General features: G+C 37.9%; 1 protein-coding gene across 2 annotated transcripts in view; it reads right to left on the reverse strand.

Annotated features, from left to right (window-relative positions):
- Positions 1 to 2,402: 2,402 nt before the first annotated feature.
- The window catches only part of LOC136884803 (gastrula zinc finger protein XlCGF57.1), a 51,438-nt gene continuing 32,838 nt past the window's right edge, over positions 2,403 to 21,002 (reverse strand). The window contains exons 3-5 of one of the 2 annotated variants that reach the window (XM_067157096.2): positions 19,640 to 19,720; positions 18,341 to 18,423; positions 2,403 to 4,218 (exon numbers count right to left, since the gene is read on the reverse strand). In XM_067157096.2, coding sequence (XP_067013197.2) covers positions 3,123 to 4,218; positions 18,341 to 18,423; positions 19,640 to 19,720 — 1,260 coding nt within the window. In that variant the 3' untranslated portion in view covers positions 2,403 to 3,122. The remainder of the gene's footprint in view (positions 4,219 to 18,340; positions 18,424 to 19,639; positions 19,721 to 21,002) is intronic. The other variant, XM_068230076.1, reaches the window with a different exon arrangement.

Here is a 21,002-nt window from a genome sequence, read left to right on the forward strand (position 1 = left end):
CAGGGGGATTGCAGAGAAGTATGGTAAATTAGTGTAATTCACAAAGAAGTGGTCATTAAAATTAACTGTAACAATTTGAAGGTGTTAATTATGTGCAAGAGGAAGAGGATAAAAATTGAATGGAATGGATGATACAGGAAGAGATAATAGAGGAAGTTGAGCGGTTGGAATATTTAGGAGTGCTGCAAAATAGTAGAGGATGATGGTACAATGGTATGATCATATTAAGATTCTAAATTGAGAGGGGTTGAGGCTCTCTCGGCGGTGAAAATTCTAGTGGCTTAATACCTAGGGAAAAATTATAAAGTACTGAGGTTAGTGTTAAAGATGTTAGCACTAAGTAGAGCTTTATGTGGGGTAGAAATATGAGGACTGAAAAAGAAAAGGGATATTTCGAACCGAATTATATACAAATTTAGTAAGACTGTTATGGGACTACCACAATGTACAGCTAATATGGGGGCATTATTAATATGTGGTGAATATATAGAAGTGGAGAGCACTAATAGAGTATTGAACTAGTGGATGTGACTCAAACGAGGAGGGGGAGGTCTTTTGCTAGAGGAGGCAAACAAGCAAGAAATGATAGGTATATATGCTGATAGTTGGCCGTCAAAAATTAAAACCTATTTCGAGAATTTGGGTATGGGTTATATTAGGCTAGAGATATGCAAGGAAAAATATAGTAGAAGTCAAAGGGCCATGATATCAAGAATCAAGGATATTCAAATACAAAGATTGTTTGAAGAATGTAGGGATAGAGGTTCGCTCTGTTTATTCTACAAGGAATTCCACTTCTCCAAAATAAACATGAGATATGGAGATAGAATCACGAAAAGTGGTCAATTATGATGGCTTATGGGGTTTGTATATAAACAAAGGATGGATTACGAACGAGGGCACACAGTGTATCCTATGTGAGAAAAAGACCGATGGCATGAATTTGATAAGCTCTTGTAATGAAACAGAGAAATTAAGGACAATGTTTGTAAGCCTAAGCAACAGGAGTTGTGTAGAAAAATGATGAACAAAAATGTTTAGTATCTATAGTGAAACAGCAGAACAGTAGAGAAAAGTTGAATACGTTTTTATGTGCAGTAAAAAATCATGTTTGAGAAAAGTGGAAGGTATTGTATGTTAAGGCAGATGGTTAGGGATAGGCACCAGCATAAGAAGAGCAGTAAGTCGATATGCACTCAGCTTTACATATTGTTTTGATTAAGTCAGTTTAAAGTGGTAAGTAGCAATGCCAGACAAGCTGACTAAATCAAATAAACGTGAAGAAAGGGGTCTGCACGTGGTTGCTCTTTCTTTCATTCTCCTGGTTATATAACCTGATTGTAGCAACTTTCACATTTGTTGGCCAAGTGCCGACTTAGCTAATTTAAGTCTATTTGTTTGAACTTTAGGTTGTGTAACCTTCGGTCTACAGGTTACACAAATGACTTCACATTGTACATATCCGTTTAGTACTCATACCTTTATACTAATTTTGTTCTGTTCAATCATAGGGTATAATTTGGAGGTAAACTCTGTATAGACCCTTTTCAAAATGAATAAATAAATAAATGAATACTAGTGTATTAGCATTTCCAGAACATCAAATGAACGGTTTTACTTCGATGCCCCGTGCAAAATGGATTTCGATAATTATCTGGCGCAACTAAAAATTATTACTTAACACAGATCAATTCTCCATGTAAATAGACTTTGTAACTATGTTTTTCGGGTCGTTGCCAGCTTTTCTGTGTAGATTTTCTCATTTATTGTCATGCATTTAACTTCATGCACGTATCGCAGTTTTACGACTGATTTGCGTCAATAATTTTAATTTTATTCTTTGTTTTGAATTACCATGGACCATATCAATGTCTTGGACAAATAAAATAATCTACCCTTTTATACATTTGTCATTTCAAGATATGCCTCCATATACCAATCTGCATAAGTTTATTTTAAAATCTTCTTTCAGCCACATTTGGCGAGAATCACGCGCTCTGCCCATCCCCCTGAATTAGTCGGATTTAAGGACAATGAATGGTGCAATACCATGGACGTTATTGTAATGTTTAAACCTGTGTTGATCAGCAGCATAGTTCCAAAAAGAAGTAACGACAAATGATACATTATATCAGTTTAGGTAATCACTAGAGTGAGCTACCAGGTCTGTTAGAAGATGAGATTTGGAAGAATTTTTTAAATCATGTATTTAAATGCTCTGTTTGTTCTGCAGTGTTAGCGAATATGCTTTTATAAGAAAACGTACAACCCCAATTTTTACGCAAAGGTAGTTATGAGAGAGAGAGAGAGAGAGAGCAGATATTAAACAACATTAGACTTTACAATAAACCTTCTACCACATTTGTTACAACAGTGCGAGAGAAGAGGTGTGTGAGAATTTTTTCTACTTTCTGGTTACAAGAATGTGTGAGAACATGTTACCAAATTCGGACCGAAACTGTGAGAAAAGTTAGGAGAATTTCCCCTCTCTACAGTGCAAGTCAGCATATGTAACTTTCATACATGCTTGAGCAAATTTGTCATCACACGGATATCAACAGCTTGGCCACTGCGTGAAATGACAGACTTTATATATCGAAGACTAATATTTTTACTAAAGCTCACAACCCATTCTTACCGAGCGTGAGCGTTTACCGATATAAGTGAGCAGGTGCGTGACTGATTACATTTCTGATTAAACGTACTTTTATACGTATACAAGTATGGGCGCTATCAAGTATGGGTGAACAATTTTTTTTAAATATTATTATTGAAGCAAAGTGCACCTCAACATTTATGACAGGAGAGTGCGTGAGTGCCCACCAGTATTTGTAAACAGCTGTTTATTAATTGTTCTCTAATTGCATATTCTACTATAATCATATCAGCACGCTCCTAAGCATTTGTGAATATTTGCCTGGTGTGAAAATGCGAAACTACCTCTAGGACTGCCGACGGGTCGATTTCGAACCAAGTTGCTCCCGGATGCAAACTCACAGCCACACGCCCCTAACCACATGGCCAACTCGCCGGGTTTTTTTACATTTATAACATTAGTTCGGGCGTTTCCCGAAATGTGTACGGAGTGTTTCATAAGCGTGCACTTCATACGAAACCTTTTACTACATCGGTTTCAATCTTGCGGAGGCCACTGCACTATGAGTGAGAACGTGTCTATTAAGCGATCTCGAATAAACGTATCCTTTACCACATTCCGTACAAACGTGTGGTCGTTCTCCACTATGGATAACCATGTGTCTTATAAGCCTGACCTTTTCGCGGAATTTTTTATAACATTCTTTACATTCATACAGAAGTTCACCTGTATGAATTAGCATGTGTTTCTGAAGAGTGTTCTTTCGATTAAACCATTCTCCACAATGGTAACATTGGAACGGTCGTTCCCCGCTATGAACTAACATGTGCATATTGACAGTGCTCTTACGACGAAACCTCTTACCACAATCATAACACTCATACGGACGCTCTGCAGTATGCCGTAGCATGTGGCGTATAAGCAGATGCTGTACACGGAACTTTTCATTACATACCCTACATTCATAACGAAACTCAGCAGCGTGAGTTCCGAGGTGTGTTTGAAGAGCGGATTTCCCACGAAAACTTTCACCACAATGTTTACAACAGACACGGCGATCTAGATCATGAGCTAGTACGTGCTTATTAAGTGTGTGCTTTTCAGTAAACTTTTTATAACATACCTTACAAGAGAATGGACGCTCACCAGTGTGAGTAACACGGTGTTTCTTCAACGTACTTTTAGCAAGAAACCTTCTACCACATTCCTTACAGCAATGTGGTCGCTGTCCAGTATGTGTCAGAAGATGTCTATTTAACTCACATTTTCGACGAAAACGTTTGCAACATCGATTACAGTAGTGCGGACGCTCATCCGAATGGGAAAGGAGGTGACTACTGAGGTGGCTCTTCTCACGAAATCTTTTGGCACATATTTTACAGCAATGAGGACGTTCACTAGTATGAGTGAGCAGATGTTGTCGAAGGTGATGTTTCTTTGAATAGTTTCTACCACATTCATTACAACAGAATAACAACTCTCTAATAGGGTGGATTGGCCTTTCCTCAGACCGGGACAAGGGCAGCGTGTCGCGTACATTATGAGGTGGCAAATTGCCCGTCAGATCTTTTACTTTTACCAATATCCTGCAGCTGCTATCATCACCTGGATCAACTGGAACACTAGAACAGGGAAAACTTTAATCTAATACATTTTGTGGATAAGACAACAAGATCAAATACAGAATCCAAAAGCAAATGCAACATAATACAAAAATTGTTCTCTTCAAATTACAAGGCAACTCTGTCACAGAGAATCTTAACAGCCTTACACCAGCATGAGTAGACAGATGCACATAAACACTAGGTTTACTTGAAGGCATACCCTTGGATATTGTACAGTGCTACAATATTTACCCACATCAAGAAATGGTACCAAAGGTAAAGCGCGATGGGAAAACAGATATTTCATACAGCAACAAGTTGGCAGGGTGGTAGGGAAAATAAATATCCTTATATTTAGTGTATAACCATTATAAAAAAGTTAGATCTAGGACAAATTTCACTTATACCTTGTAAGCATCATCAGCTAGAAAAGGACTTATAGCAAAGATAGGTCGGGCCCTGTACCCGTTTCCATTTAAAATGTTCGTTAATGCCTAATATTATATTGATAAAAAGTAATTTTAACAAATTAAAATCAGTCAATAAAACTATATTGTGTCTACTAAAATAGAGTGGTAACAGTAAAATTACTGAGATACATACGAGATGAGTGAAATGGAAATGTTGCAATGAGTTACTATGAGTTTAAAAAGTAGGCAGGTACTTAAAAATCACACAATGTGTTGCTTGAAAAACGAATGTTGTGAAGATAGGTAATAATGCCACCTGAGTCGAAGTGAGCACAAGGGGACTTCCTTATGTTGCCTTGGGCTGTATTATCCTGTGTTGGGAATCTATTATCATACGTTCAATGTGGGGGAGTTCAGATCGTCTTTTAATGTGAATTAACAGAATCAAAAACAGGTTCAACCCTTATGTTGGCTGTGAGCTGATTAGTCCCTTTTGTTGTTTAAGAAGGTCTATACCAGGCGAGTTGGCCGTGTAGTTAGGGGTCCGCAGCTGGGAGATCGCATGCGGGAGATAGAGAGCTCGAACCTCACTTTGTGAAGCCCTGAGGGTGGTTTTCCATGGTTTCCCATTTTCAAACCAGGCAAATGCTGGGGCTGTACCTTAATTAAGGCCAAGCCCAATTCCTTCCCATTCCTAGGCCTTTCCTCTCCCATCGTCACCATAACACCTATCTGTTTTGATGTGACGTGAAGCAACTAGCAAAAAAAAGAAAGAAAAGGTCTATCGGTCACTATGACCAATAGACTGTGACCCACATGCAGCACAGGATTATAGATTGCCAGCACAGGATAATACAGCTGAAGATCAGCAAGAAAGTCCCTTGTGCTCACGCTGATTGAGACAACATTTTTATCTATCATCACAACATTAGAGTTTCAATCAACCCATGATGTGATTTCCACATACCTAACTATGTTTTAAACTGTCAGAAGAGATCATAGCTCAGTAAACCTACACCAGCCCACTCTTATGGATAAACTGTTCCCAATTATAAGTATTCAAATGCCACCGTGTGAAGACTGTCGTGATCTCAAACATTATACGAAGGATCACTCATAGTATCTTACTGCAACAATCCCATTTCACTCACCTCATATGTATCTCAGCAATTTTATTGTTACCACTCCTTTTTAAGAGACACAATATAGTCTTATTGGCTGGTTTTAAATTGTTAAAATTACTTTTTAACAATATAATATTAGATCTTATGGAACATTCTATATTATATGGGACCAGGTACAGGGCCGTGACCTACCTTTGTTTTAAGTCTTTATCTCGCTGATAGTGCTTAAGTGAAGTATGTCCTAGTTCTAAAATCTGTGTAATGGTTATACCCTAAATATATTGATTGTTATGTATTGGAAGGTGGTTTAATTAGTGTTGTAACTTGGGGAAGCTTCTATCTAAGATTCATTATCTAGTTGCTTATTCCACACAATAACACAGGCTTACTGAGAACACACACCCATATAACAGGATGCGCATTTATACAGCTACATATGCTAGGGCTCTCGTCTTCTCTCTGTTCTCTCTACAATCTACTCAACTAGTGGCTGCAAACTTTACAGCTATTACACATTAAAACACAGAGAGACATGCACGACATGCACATGCAAGGTTGTCCAATCAGATCAAAACAAAATTACTTTATTTGCAAATGAGGTGTCTACCTCGGTTGCAAATGATATACAAAAATACTTTATTATCAAGCATAAATTTTTAAATGAAAAAAGAACACCACTTCCTAAAATATAGTAGAATACAATTTACAGTGATAATTTTTCTATTAAACACACAGCTCATTCTTAATAAATGTATATTATTTACAAAATTATACTCATAATATTTACTTTATTTACCCATAATAAACTCATATATAGTACGTAGGATCACATCAAGTAATATAATACAACGGCTATGACATTTAAGTTGCATTACTTTTTACTTTGTCCTAATCAGAGCCATTTCTTACACCCTGTTTCAGAGTTCCTGAAGGGCTTTTACAGCTACCGTACAAGTCCCAGGGCCCTCATAGACGTCACTGTACTTCACTCCTATGGGCAGTCCCTTACTGCAGCTATTCGATCTCCATAGAGAAAGGGATGGATTTAATTTATTAACAAAAATTCTTTATATACAATAACATGCACAGGATGGATGCCCTCAAATATTTCATTTTATTTATTTCTTGCAGTTTATTCTTTCTTGAATATCTGCACAGGTTTTGGAAAACTATAATACAACTACCCTGGTAAACTGCTTCACACATTCATGCTCATCTCAATCAATAAAAAATTTACCTGAATCACTTGTGCTGAAACCCCATGTAACTATAAAGTTGTGGTCAGCCATGTCAACATAATTGCTTTCCAACTGAAGACTGCCAGATATCCCCCTCACCTACTCTCCTGTATAGGATGTCTATAATTCTTTAAGAATAGTTCTCTCTCTTCTCTTACTTAAGGCTTCCCACAAAGTTTATCTAATTTTTCTGATACATTACCTTTTAGCCTGAAATCCCATAACAAATCTTGCTGTGTTCCTCCACACAATCTATTTCTTTTACTAGGTATTCATGGTGAGAATCCCAAACACTGTTTGCATATCCAATAATGGACAAACCATACATATGTAACTTCACCTACAGCTCATTCCATTCAATCTGAAGCAAGTTTATATCACCCTCAATTATTACCATTTATTATTGTTGTTTTTATGAGTATAATCTATTAATTTCTCAATTATTTCCATGTCCCTTTCCTCTCTTCCAGGCCTGTACATTCCAATAATTCCCAACTCCTTCATATTATTGCAAATTAATTTTATCCTTAATATTTCATCCCCTTCATTAGTTAACCATTCATGTCGGCAATAAATTTCCTTCACCAGAATAAACATTCCCCCTTCAACATATTACATCCTCAGTCTCTGTGAGACAGAATAACTGTCTGGAAATACTTCTACTACCACCCTTTCACTCAAGCAAAATGTACAATTCCCATCCTATCACATTAATTTCATCAGATTCCGTCAATATACTGAATATTGATGGCTTATTCTCCACTCTTTGAGTTTACCAAGAGCAATCTCAGAACACCTACCTCCTTAGGGATTGACTGTGGCAACTGGGTAACTTAAAATTCCTTACATTCCTGGTATGTTTCCTGAATTGCATGGCTTTGTTGTTCTGTACTCCTTTCAGTGCCATCAATTAGTTTTTAAGAGTATGGAAGTGCAATTATATTATGTAGTACTGTAGACACTTTAATACTTGCACATATTTCTCTCAGCAAGAAATTTCTACCTAAGTTATAGATATGCATGACATGCCTTCATATTATTAAAATGCTTACAGATACTAATAAAAAAAGTTGTGAGTTTTGCTAATTTCCCTATTCAAACAAGACCATTCTGAAAAAGCATGCCTTTGGGTAAATTTCATAACTAAGAAATTGGTTGAATTTAAGGGGGACAAACTTCATTTCATATGTTTAATACTTTTTGTAAAGACTTGCCATTATCACAGAAGTAGTAGCCCCAGGATATACGCTACCCTGAATTGTCCAGACACTACATCCCCACTCAATTTTCACAGCAAGTCCCCTGCCATGACTGTCATTATAAATATCCACTGAAGGAATTTCTACAGGACAGTTTTGATAATTCAGAATCGGTTAATTCAAAATGCCTCCTAATTTGAAGAGTATCTCGTTCCTGGAAAGCACGAGGCATGGTTTATTTCAATTAATACATCATTCGAAGAACAACATCCATCCCATTATCGAAATTCAGACTTTAAATTTGAAATTGTCCTTCATTATGTTAAAAATATTTTACGGTGTAATTTCAATTTTTAAAATCTCCATCTCATGACATAACGCGTCTTCCGGATTGTGCAGGGGTATATTTCCGCACTTTCATTTTGTCTTTCATGTGTCAACAGTGTGCTTCAGAGTTGCCAATTTCTAGTGAAATAATAGTTCTTTTTTATTCTTGTACTTACTCAGTTTACTTTAAGTTCTAGTGTGCATTTATAACCTAGTATATGTTATTTATACTGTGTTTTACTTTGTTGTTATGTTATTTTAGTTTAGGGCACATGTGTTCCTTTTTTGTGTTGCGAGATGGCTAAGCATAAGTATTTTTTCAAAGACACTGAGTGAGAAGATGAAATTTATAAGGGAGGTCAACAAAGGACCAGAAACAAAAACTGAAATAGCTAAAGACTGTGTAATTCCAGTGTCAACGCTTCCAACTTTAAAACAGAAACGTGAGAGCATAGGAGCTCAAGAAATTCAGCATGTAAGTAGAGCAAAGCGAATGCACATTCAAGGAGTTAAGCACTCTGATTTGGAGTGGAATTGATCAAGTGGTTTTGGCATGTTCAAGTGATGGTCAGATTATTAATTATTATTATTATTATTATTGAATATCCCATTATAGACCCTATTTTACAAGTAATATATTAGGGCTATAAATAGTGAGACTAAGTTAACATACGACAATTGAATTTAAAATGGAGATGACTTACAAATGAGGAGGAGAAATTTAACAAACACTTTATAACAGCATCTTCTCTAAAATGCCATAGTTAAAAATGTCCTGTCAGAAACCGAGTTATAATATGTTCATGTTGCAATAACATACTTTGTAGTCTGTCTTGAATATTTAGAAAGAATAAGTCCCTTGTTAGACAGCCATTTGTGCTGGTGATCCATTGGTTGTTGCATATATCTTGTGTATATTCTACCAGTTCCTTTCTACATAAGACACAGGGCACTTTTCAAATATAAATAAAGCACCAGAAGAAGTAGTAACTGCTTTGGCAAGTTCATCAGCTCTCTCATTTCCTTCTACTCCATCATAACCTCAGACCCATTTCATGCAGATATGTTTACTGTAGCCCAATATGTGTGATCTTATATAACAGCTACCGGATGAAAGTTATTTTTTGGTGAGATTATTAAATGGGACAGCAAATGAACAGGCACTAAAGATGGGGCTGGAGTTTCGGTGTTCAAATGGGTGGCTTCAGCATTTTAAGGAATAGCGCAATATCATGTGGGAGGGGGTGTGTGGAGGAGAAGAATCAGTGAACACTAGCGGTGCAGACAATTGGCGAGAAAGTGTGGCTCACATAATTCATATGCACCAAGAAATTTCTTCAATGCCAATGAGACTTATTTCTGACACAAACCTACAGAAAGCGACTGGTGCGTTACTTTCTCCGTGAAGCAGCTAGAACTATTCCAGCAGGAGAAATATGCAAGTGGAACGTGATGGATGCAATGTAGAGTGTGGCAGTTGACTGGTATGCTAATCTTTCATCAACAATCAAGAACTTCTTGAAGTGTGGTTTTGGTTTGTTAAATGATGTTTTTTAATGCCGAGCCCAAATGGACTTGCGGTTTTAAAGGGGAGAAGTGCCACGGTGGGAAATATTACAAGGTTAGGGTCACAGTCCTTCTGTGTTGCAATGTCGATGGAAGCGAGGGACTTCCTCCCCTCATCATAGGCAAGTTTGAGAATCCACGAGGTATTAAGAGCATCAGGCACTTTCCATGCTAATACACGGCATCTAAAAATTCCTGGATGACAGGCAAAATTTTTGAAGAGATGCTGGTATGCCTTGACCGCAAAATGACATAGCAAGACAAAAAAGAAAGTACTTCTGTTGTTGGATCAGTGCAATGCACACAAATATAATTTAATTTTAAAATGTAAGTCTTCTTTTTCTGACAACTTACACTATGAGCTACTTGCAGTCCCTAGATTAAGGTATAATTTTTATTTCTGACACAAACCTACAGAAAGCGACTGGTGCGTTACTTTCTCCGTGAAGCAGCTAGAACTATTCCAGCAGGAGAAATATGCAAGTGGAACGTGATGGATGCAATGCAGAGTGTGGCAGTTGACTGGTATGCTAATCTTTCAGCAACAATCAAGAACTTCTTGAAGTGTGGTTTTGGTTTGTTAAATGATGTAGAATTAGGAGAAGAAGACAACAATGAAGATAAATGGGAGACGTTACGGTAAAAATCCAATGTCGGTACTGAGCCATTCCATATATGCCTTAATTAATAAATCATAACACTGTGGAAACATTTATTTTATGCATATTCAAGGAGCTGTGAATGCAGGCACGAAGTCAGTTGAAGCGCAATATAGGCGAGGCACACGCAGTACTTTTCTATCAGCAGCGAACATTATTAAGTTCAAATAGAGCCATTGGCTAGTTATCCCAGCACGCTGACCCCAATCCACTTTTCAAATTCAATGATATAAGCTGGGAGGGGGGGGTAATATTTGAACGTCGGGAATCCTAAGACAACTAATTCAGGCTGACACACTTCATCTTTGCAGGACTGGGATCTTTGAATTTAAGTAGAAATATTCATCACCAAGCTACAATTCCACAGGTATGAAATAACAAGAAATTGGACATAGATTTATCATTAACTTCTGTGTGGTAATAATGACTACTTGAGCACTTTTCGTCTTAAGACTCATTGGAACGTAAAACCGTTGGACTTCAGGAGAGCCGTTAGCAGGCTACTGTCTCTGTTAGCCGGTGAATCACTTTATGCAGAGGACAAAATGTCAGTCTATTTAAACTACTTGTGGTGGGGGAAACTCTCTCATTCGCCAGAAGTATTTTCAGTGAAGTGCACGTTGTGCATATCGATCTCCATGACAGGTGATACTTTCTTTGTGTAGATCAAAGTCAGTTACACGCTATGTGCACATTCATAATTAACATTTCACCTGTAATTAGCAGAACATTCAAAAGATAGTTGCCTCCGTCTTAGTCTTTTTGAAATACTTTGAAATACCAAGTGCGGTTTGGTACCGTGCAGATATAATATATTCACTAATCTGTGATTGGTAATAGCTCGAGACCTGTGAGTGAAGTAGTAGGACCATTCAAGCAGTAATTAGCAACTTCTGTCAGTACACATTCGCGAGTCAGGCATATCTCGTGTGCGTTTCGTATATTATGAGCCGCTAAGAAGGATGAATATTGAGTGGGTAAATACCCTTAATCTAACGATGCACAGGTCGGAACTCATATTTGCGCATAGGCTAAGCCAATTTTTGCCAAGCATTAGAATCAATATTTTGTATTCATGCATGCATAAGCGGTTACGAGGAGACCTTAATCCACCACATCATTGTAGACTTATTCAGGAACGCAAAGAAGAAGACGATGATGGCTGTATGAGGAATTGACGCCAGGACCAGTCAACCTTCGCTCACTCCTGTCATGGTGTGCTAAGCGATTGTGACACAGTGGACATGTGATCCGTGGTGAATGACAGCTAGCTGCAAAACTTAAGCACCAATGTCCATTTAAGCACGTCCATTAGGGTAGGGTAAATTTCAATATATTAGTAATTAAGTGGCAGCAAGAGTGGCTAAAGTTTTGTTCAATTTATTTGAAGTTAAATTATTGGTCAGGGCTGCTATGCATAATTTAGCCCATTTGAAGTGTACATATTTAGCTAGATGGGAAAAAGGGGGCATGATAGGATTATTGTTGTTGGTTTTATTTCCTTGATTAGAGTATTCCATTTTCTTTTGTGTGTTTTTCTTAGAGATGTCGCAGATAGAGTTCTTTAAAATGTCAAACAGGCTATACGCCTGCTGTGTTGGTTTAAATTCAGATAACTAGACATGAGAATTTGATAGGGTGTTTTCCTTTTATGCATGCTGCATGGATATTTTCAGTGCCTACATGTTGTGCAGTGACAATATGTTCAGAGTTGGGTCATGATAGGATCATTTATATTGGTGAGAATGCAAGTTCGGGAACATGAGGAGGCTCGAACAAATAATATGTGATGTCAAAGGCCAGTGTTGCCATGCGCTATGAAAGAGGGTTGATTTTATACGAGATAGGCGACTGAGACACAATATTGCGATGTGAAAAGCCAGTGTTGCCATGCATTATTTATGAGGGCTGATTTTATACGAGATAGGCCATTGAGCCGTGATATTTACTGGGAGGACTTATTTGAAATGCATTGTGAACGGAGCCTGTATTTGACTTGATTATGCCCAGACTGTCCATTTGTATTAGTGAGAGAATGAAGAAAAGAGAGTTGGCCAGCCCCGACAAGTGAATTAGCTCCCTGGGTAGCGAGTGTGCTGCCAGGTATAATATTAGCACCCTCTCAGTGAAAGTGGAGTTCAAGGTCCCGTTATATCTCTGAGTGATGTCTTCCTTGTCTGTCAGAGAGTGTTTAGTTTTCCCAACAGCTGATCAACCCAACCACGTGGAGCGAGAGTGATGGACGACTATGTCTGTTTTAGACGCAAGCCCGTGAAACCTGCCAATGTCTGGTTCGATCCCCGATATCTTTGTGATTTATATATTTTGTGTATGTATATTTTGTCCACAGGTTTGTGCTATTTATGTGTGTGTCTGCTTGTTATAATTTGTCCTGTATTGTTTTAATTATGGCATAATTAGCTTGATAGCTATCTTTCATTGGTAATCAAGTTCTGTCTGGTCTAATTTGCATATGAGTGCAGACTCCTACAATAGAATCAGTGCTTATTTCTAAGATATATGAGGGAGCCACCCTGTACCAAAAGGCTTTATTTGTGTCTGAATATGTTGGAGAGTAAATATAGATTGTTATCTGTTTGTACTAGTTCATTAGCATTTCCAGAACATCACATGAAGGGTTTATAATCCATGCCCAAGGGCAAATGGACTTAGGTCTTCACTGGCGCAACTACAAAATTATTATGTAACAGGGACCAATTCTCCATGTAAATAGACTTTGCAACTTAGTTTTCTGGGTCGTTGTCTGCTTTTTCTGTTTAGATTTCTTTTATATTTGTTGTCATGTATTTTCAATTCATATGCGAGTCGCATTTTTACGACCGATTTTGAGGTCAAGTTTCCCAATTTTAGTCTTGGTTTTTCAATTAGTATGGACCATATTTATGTTTTTGGACAAATAAATCCATTCTATCCCATATATATATATATATATAAGCTTATTTAAAGATTTTCTTTTGGCCATTCTCAGACAGCACCATGCACTCTACCAATCCCAGTGAGATAGTCAGATTTAAGGACAAGAAATGGTGCAGTATAACTTTCACCGAATGCATCGCCTTAGACCATGTGGAAACTGGACCAGAAGAGCGTGATCCTGCCATGATGATCAGCTGTGATCATATGATGCTAGAGGGAGATGCAGCTATAGCTGATGTTGAACAAGATGAAGATATGGAGCAGGCAGCAACTATTACAACAAAAAATTATGTACGTGCCGCTTTAGCAATGTTGGATTCTGTGATAAGTGCAATTGATTTTGATGATATTACAATTAAAAGCAATAAGCCTAATGTGTGACCAAAAAACCCTACTGGACCATTAAACACTTGCAAACTTTCAAGGTACTGTAAAATGTTATCTAATATGCTTGATATTTCTATTAAATATATGTCTGGGTTTTTGAAGTTTGTTTTGTTGGTGTCGTGTATTTTCAACTGGACAGTCTTGTTGGCTCCTCTATGAAAGTGCTTCACACTGTACTTGTATTGCGTCATGTGTATACAGTAGATTACTCTTTGCCTTTGAATCATGTTTTGTTTTTCCAGGGTGTGAGGTTATGTTTAACAATATATGGTGTTATTTAAGAGCATTATTTGAATAAATGCCCATTGCTGGATACATTTCAAAAATATAATTTTTCCAAGGCATTTGAATGGTTACTGTGAATCAAGCTGATTTCATGCATTAAACGATTTTAGAATATTTTGTGATGCAGCAAGGTTCGGCATTCTTGAATTCTGAGTTGGCGGCGGTTAATTCAAAATTACATAATTCAAAGTCTGAAATTAGCATCCCAATGACTCCAAATTAACAAGGTTTAACTGTAGCTTCTTTTCTATGAAATTATTTTCACTAGTTTTATTGGGAACTACATCATCACTAAAAAAAATAATCTCAACCAACCAACCAACCAACCAACCACCCACCCACCCACTACTGATATGCATTTCAGGTAGTCAGATTCCCTGTCTCTTGTACTCCTAGCTTTTCTTAAATGATTGCAAAATTGGGCAGTTAACAGAAAAGTAATGTAAATAATAATTTGAACTTAAATTTGATAGGATGATAAAGTTATATCAAACCATATCTTTTGCAGATCAATCTAATCACAATGTTGAAAATTCCAGATTTATCAATAAACAACTGAATGTTGATTGAGTAACCTAACTTAAAAACACAACCACTTTTGATGATAGAGTTTCCAAAGACCAGGAATCACTAAAAAATTGATGCGAGGAACATCTCATCCCAAAAGATAAAATGTTAATGACAACACATAATTCAATGATTTATAATTAGATGACAACATAGTCAAGAAGAGCAGCAGTTTGAATTAACGGATAGGCCATACCCCATGTACAGTTATAATGTTATTTGCTTTACGTCCCACTAACAACTTTTACAGTTTTCAGAGATAAAGGAGGGGTACCAGAATTTAGCATTGCAGGACTTCTTTTACAATTCAGTAAATCTATCAATATGAGGCTAATGTATTTGAGCACATTCAAATACCATCAAACTCAGCCAGGATCGAGCCTGCCAAGTTGGGGTCAAACGGCCAGTACCTCAACACCCTGAGCCACTCAGCAGGCCCCTAGAAATAAAAATCAAAGGCCCATAGGAACTGCAAGGATCATAGTGGCTCAGGTAAACTAGGCCAATATATCTACGTCTTTACCAACAGTAAATATGTGATGAGCTCAGACAACACAACAAATTTTAGAAGACCAATTGCTATTATTATAAATCTCATTATTAATCATATTCAATATGATGAACCCATTTTGAATATTTCCTGGCATTGAATTTTCATCGTGCTTTTCGCCCCTACATGACAATTTCCTTTTTGTATTTAATTCTACGGCTCACCCCTGACACAGTTACTTATATAATAACATCTCATTATTAATCATAAAAATGAAAGGCTTCATGATACACACTGAAATAGATGATTTCAACCAATTAAATCATCCGAAAAAGCTGTGTTGAAGTACTCCTCCACGACAGAGAAATGCGAGGGTCACAAAATCATGACGGAACAAGATACCTCTTTGTTGCCATTGATGAATTCACGCTCCGCACTTACAGACATGATACTGTTTATGCTTTTGGGCTTATGCCGAGTCAAGAAAAAAAAGTTACATTTTTTACATTTCGCAGGGAAGTGTGCTCTGCATCATCAGAAGAAAATGTTAACTGTCCATGAGAAGGGCTTCTTAAACAATGGCTTTTTGAAATGAGACGTTATAATAGAACTGGAAATGGTATGTTCATTCATCACCAGATGGCTCTCCGGACGTGGCACAGCACTAGCGCTTGAAGTGAAAGCTGACCGAACTATCTGAATCAGTCTCAGAGGGCCACATAACATGTGTACATAACATATGATATTGACAGGTGTATGACAGTGACACAAGCCTGAAATGAAACATCTGGCGATGAGGAACATATGGATTTGGAAAACACCGAAACAAAACAAAAATAGTGGAGGTACAAGGGAGGGAACTACCTACGTAAATCATTAATGGCCGGCAATCAGGTATTACTTAATTGATATCCAGTGTCCCTGTTGAAACTGTTAGAATTTCTACATATTTCCACAGCTTCCCATATAATCCTGGACCTGTAGTGCCTAGTGTGGGTAAGAGCTCGAGCATCTCGGAACATAACATCATGACCTGACGATAGAGTGTGCTCAGCTACTGCCAATTTGTCTGGCTGATTGAGACGAATATTAAGTTCATGTTCCTTAACACGTGTACTAATTGACCGACATGTTTGGCCGGTGTATAACTTAATGCAAGTACAGGGAAATTCGTATACCCCAGGATGTGGAAGTGGGGACAATTTGTCCTTGGTTTTACTCTCACTGTGAGCAATTTTATTGGCAGTGCCAACACGGTTTTTATATTGTGTTTGCGGAGGACCTTGGCAATTCGATCTGTGGTATTGTGAATGTAAGGCAAGTAGGCAGTTCCCTTCACTTCTTCCTTCTGTGAGCTTTGCTTGGTCATTTCTCTGGGATGCAGGGGCTCTACGAATCTGCAAATCGCTGTAACCATTACCCTTGAATGTGACACTGAGCGTGCCCATCTCCACCTGGATATACGATGCCTCACAAATTCGTCTTGCCCTCTTGGCAAGTGTTGTGAGAATGCCTTGTTTTTGTGCTGGATGGTGGTAAGAATCTGCATGAAGATAGTGATTTCTGTGGGTAGGCTTACGATAGAAGGTATGCCCTAAGGAGTCGTCCAGTTTCTTTCTTAATAGAACATCCAAGAAAGGAAGGCATCTGTCAGACTCCATCTCCATAGTGAATTTAATTGAAGGATCTTGCTGATTGAGGTGGTTTAGAAATAAATGAAGTTTCTCTAGACCTTCTCTCCAGACCACAAATGCATCACCAACATACTTCCACCATATCGTATGTTTGACAGGCGCCAAAGCAATTCTGATGGTTTGGTCAGCTTTTGCTTTGAGAGCTAGTGCTGTGCCATGTCTGTAGAGCGATCTGGTGATGAATAAACGTACCATTTCCACTTCTGTTATAATGTCTAATTTCAAAAAGTCATTGTTTAAGAACCCTTTCTTGTGGACAGTCAAGATTTTCTTCTGATGATGCAGAGCACAGTTCTCTGCAAAATGTAAAGAAAATTCACCTCATTTTCTTGACATGGCATAGGCCCAAGAGCCTGTATAGTATCATGTCTATAAGATACCTCTTTGTATGTGCAAAGGAATGCCATTGGGAACCTCTGGCATCGTTTTACTTATGAACTGCAAGTACTGTTGGCCTGTCAAATGCAGTGGGAGTACGAATGGCCAATTATTCTGTCCCTGTTTTTTACCTATACATTCAATGAGAAACTATCTTGAAAATGATTGAACAACATGATGAGGATTTTTATCACTCCAGATATCAGTGTACAGAAAATTACGAATTCTGTAATGTGTGAAACATGATTCATCAGCAGGAACAGTTCTTGTGAGAAAATCCCATTGTCTTTTCAAGAACCATTCACAAAAACCAATCAATATCACTGAAAGAAGATATTTGCGAAGGGTCATTAGTAAAAGAAGAGGTTCGATAGAAGACTGCAGAGATGAAAGGAGATAGAATCACGTGTCTAAATCATGGCAGGCTGATTCACAGGACTGGTCCTATTGCAAAAAATGGCCAAAAGCAAGGTCATGGTCAACCAGATACCAACCCACCCACCCGGAACATTTATTACAATATGGAGATCAGAACTTTGATGGTAATATTAATAAATTTTTACTGACTCAGCTACCAAGTGGTGACATCTAGGCAGCCTGCAAATCACAAGATTCTAAGGGTAGAGTTATTTTAATTTTGTGGGATTTTCTACCATGTCACGATCGAACCAACAGGTTAGGACAGTGAGTGAAGTACAGGGGACAGAATTCAAGAATGGTGTTGATGGACCCGTGCTGGCTTTGAACCCTCGATATTGGATTCTCGAGATCTTCACCTGACCACTTGTCCGAAGATGGAGCTACTGAACACATAAATAGAAATATCCATATTGTCGAGGATTAGAGTTTTAAAATAAAATAATGCTAAACAGTACTTACTTGTCTTCTTCTTTGAGACAGGCAAGCAGCTGACCAACTTTGGGTTCATCTATGCTTATTTCATCCCTAATATCAGTAGAAGGCTGTAGGGAACAAATATGCAAAGATAAATAAATACTATAGTGTAAACAGATAACTGGAGCAAAATTTTATAAATAAACATGACCTAGCTGACAATATAAATTTCATAGTTGCTCAATAAAAATATCAAGATATTCTCCCAATTTAGAAATGAAATGAAAAACATCTGTCATGTCATACTTATATGAAGAACAGGAGCAAGAAAAGGAACTCATACTAGGATAAAGAGGACAGCTCTGGAAGAGGGAGCAATAGAAGACAAACTAGAAGAACAAGTAAAATCCCCACATCACTTTTCTTCTCTTTCCACAACATCCTGTCATCGTGTTCATCCTATCTAGTCTTCTTAAATGACTTGTAACTTGTTTGTGCCTTGTGTTCCCACAGATGACTGATTGTCACAGAAACATAGGTACATTGGATCCCAACATCCTGCCTACCATGTCCAAGTTTGGTTAACAAACTGTCAGTTGTTGGACTAAATATTGTACAGCAATATATATTTCATTATCCAGAGAAAAGAGAATCTAAACTTTCAAGATGTGGATTCAACAGTAAATGTTATAAATCTTGTGTTTTCTTATAAGTTCCTTTATGTTGCACCGACAGAGATAGGTCTCAGGGAGATGGTGGGATAGGAAAGGACTAGGAGTGGAAGGAAACAGGTGTGGCCTTAATTAAGGTACAGCCCCAGATTTTGACTGGTGCAAAAATGGAAAACTGCAGAAAACCATCTTCAGGGCTCCCGATAGTGGGGTTCAAACCCACTGATCTTGTGGTCACAGCATAATTAAAAAAAGACAAGTACTCCACACACAGAACTGTCAACCTGATATCATCAAGGCAACTAAAATGAGGAGGCTGGAATATATGGGTCACATTATGAGGACTCCTGTAAAGAACAGTTTGCTGTAAGATATACTTTGAGGAAAAAATTTAGGCTAAAGAACACCTGGCAGATGATATACATCTCGGATCGACATTTTAAAGAAATGGGTTGTGGCTCTTCGAGACATGGCAAGAGGAAGATAGCCATGTTGGAGCCTAATCCAGATAGGATAAAGGAGCATTAGCAGTAACTAAACCAGCTGCCAGATGCCATGCAGTGAAGGGGCTTTGAACAATACTATCTGTTGTACATTGCCTAGCATTGAATTATGAACTATATGAAGAAAATGAAAAATCATCACAATATTAGATTACTTAAAATTTGTTCACCTGTGTTTGTCCTGGCTCTGCCAACTCTGATTTGGTTCCTCCTTTCAAATGCATCCTGTCTGATGTAAGTTCATAATTGTCCTGCAGAAAAGTTAATATTTTGGACACATTCTTCAGACTCATCTGGCATTGCACTTTCATATGAGTGGGCTTAACAAGTGAGGCATCTAGTATCAAAACCAGCCAAGTCACAAAATTTACAACAATGAGTTAATAAGAATATGCTATAAAATCGTCCATGTCTTCATGTTACTGAGCACTGAATTCTTGGTCGTGCAAAAGAATGGGCCAAATCATGCAGGCAGTGAAATTATAACTGGCCATGTCACGTTGCAGCATTATTGTCTGGAATCTTGTGTTGTTACATTATGCAACAATGTGATAATATCAGTATTGAAACATGCTAATTTATCATGGTTTCTAATGTGATTATACCGATGTCTCCAAGAGTAGATATCTGGCTGTTCCTATAGTTATTGTATTTCAACCTTCTGTCGACAGAGGGCAGCTCCCTCTGTCGCGAGCGTGAAGGATCTTTCCTCGGCGAGACCTTTTTAATATCTTCTCCTTGAAGTAATGTTGGGCTGTTTATGCTAGGGAAAGAAGAGATGTGTCACACACACACAGGAACGGCGTTTTTGCTTTTCTTATGGTGGTTTTATAAGTTTAAAACTATGCAAAACTGCTGCATCATTTGCATGCTTCGATGAATGATATTGACGGTAATGTAACGTTTTAAATTTATTTGATGTATTATCTTCCTTTTTATTATGGCCGACCGAAGTCCATCTCGGTACTCGAAGCGAGAATGGCACGTGTATGAGTTGTGTAGGTGATTGTGGTGCGTCAAAATCTGGTCTCTGATTATTTTAAATGAATTTCTCGATGAAACATTTTGCCATTATTTGGAGGTATGGTCTGTGTGTCGGCCAGGTCTATTCTAGCCGTACGCAGTATGTAGGTGATGGATCTACGTGTGACCGTGGGGTCACAAACGTCCTACTGTCATTTGCCCTAGGTGTGCTATATATCTACTACTGACGTGAGACCTTATTGATGAAATGTTGAACTGCACTCCACGAGTTGCCTTGATTTTATTTACTCGCTCCAATCTGCTGGAATTATTTGCCTTTGGGGGCAAAAGGATCGCGTGATTGAATGAATGTGTAGTTGAATGAGCTGAGTGCCAAGATGACGTATCGATCTGTTGAATTTATGCCTATTTGTTCCCTATCGCGCCTCTTTTCTCCTGGGTGCGAAGTCTTTATTTTGTATGGTGTGCATCCTAGTTGTTTACGACCTGGAGCTCGCCATGTTGGTTTATTTCTTTCATGGCCGTGTGCAGGTCCATGTTTTCTGTTAT

The sequence above is a fragment of the Anabrus simplex genome, chromosome 13 (genome assembly GCF_040414725.1).
Source record: "Anabrus simplex isolate iqAnaSimp1 chromosome 13, ASM4041472v1, whole genome shotgun sequence".
NCBI lineage: Eukaryota > Metazoa > Arthropoda > Insecta > Orthoptera > Tettigoniidae > Anabrus > Anabrus simplex.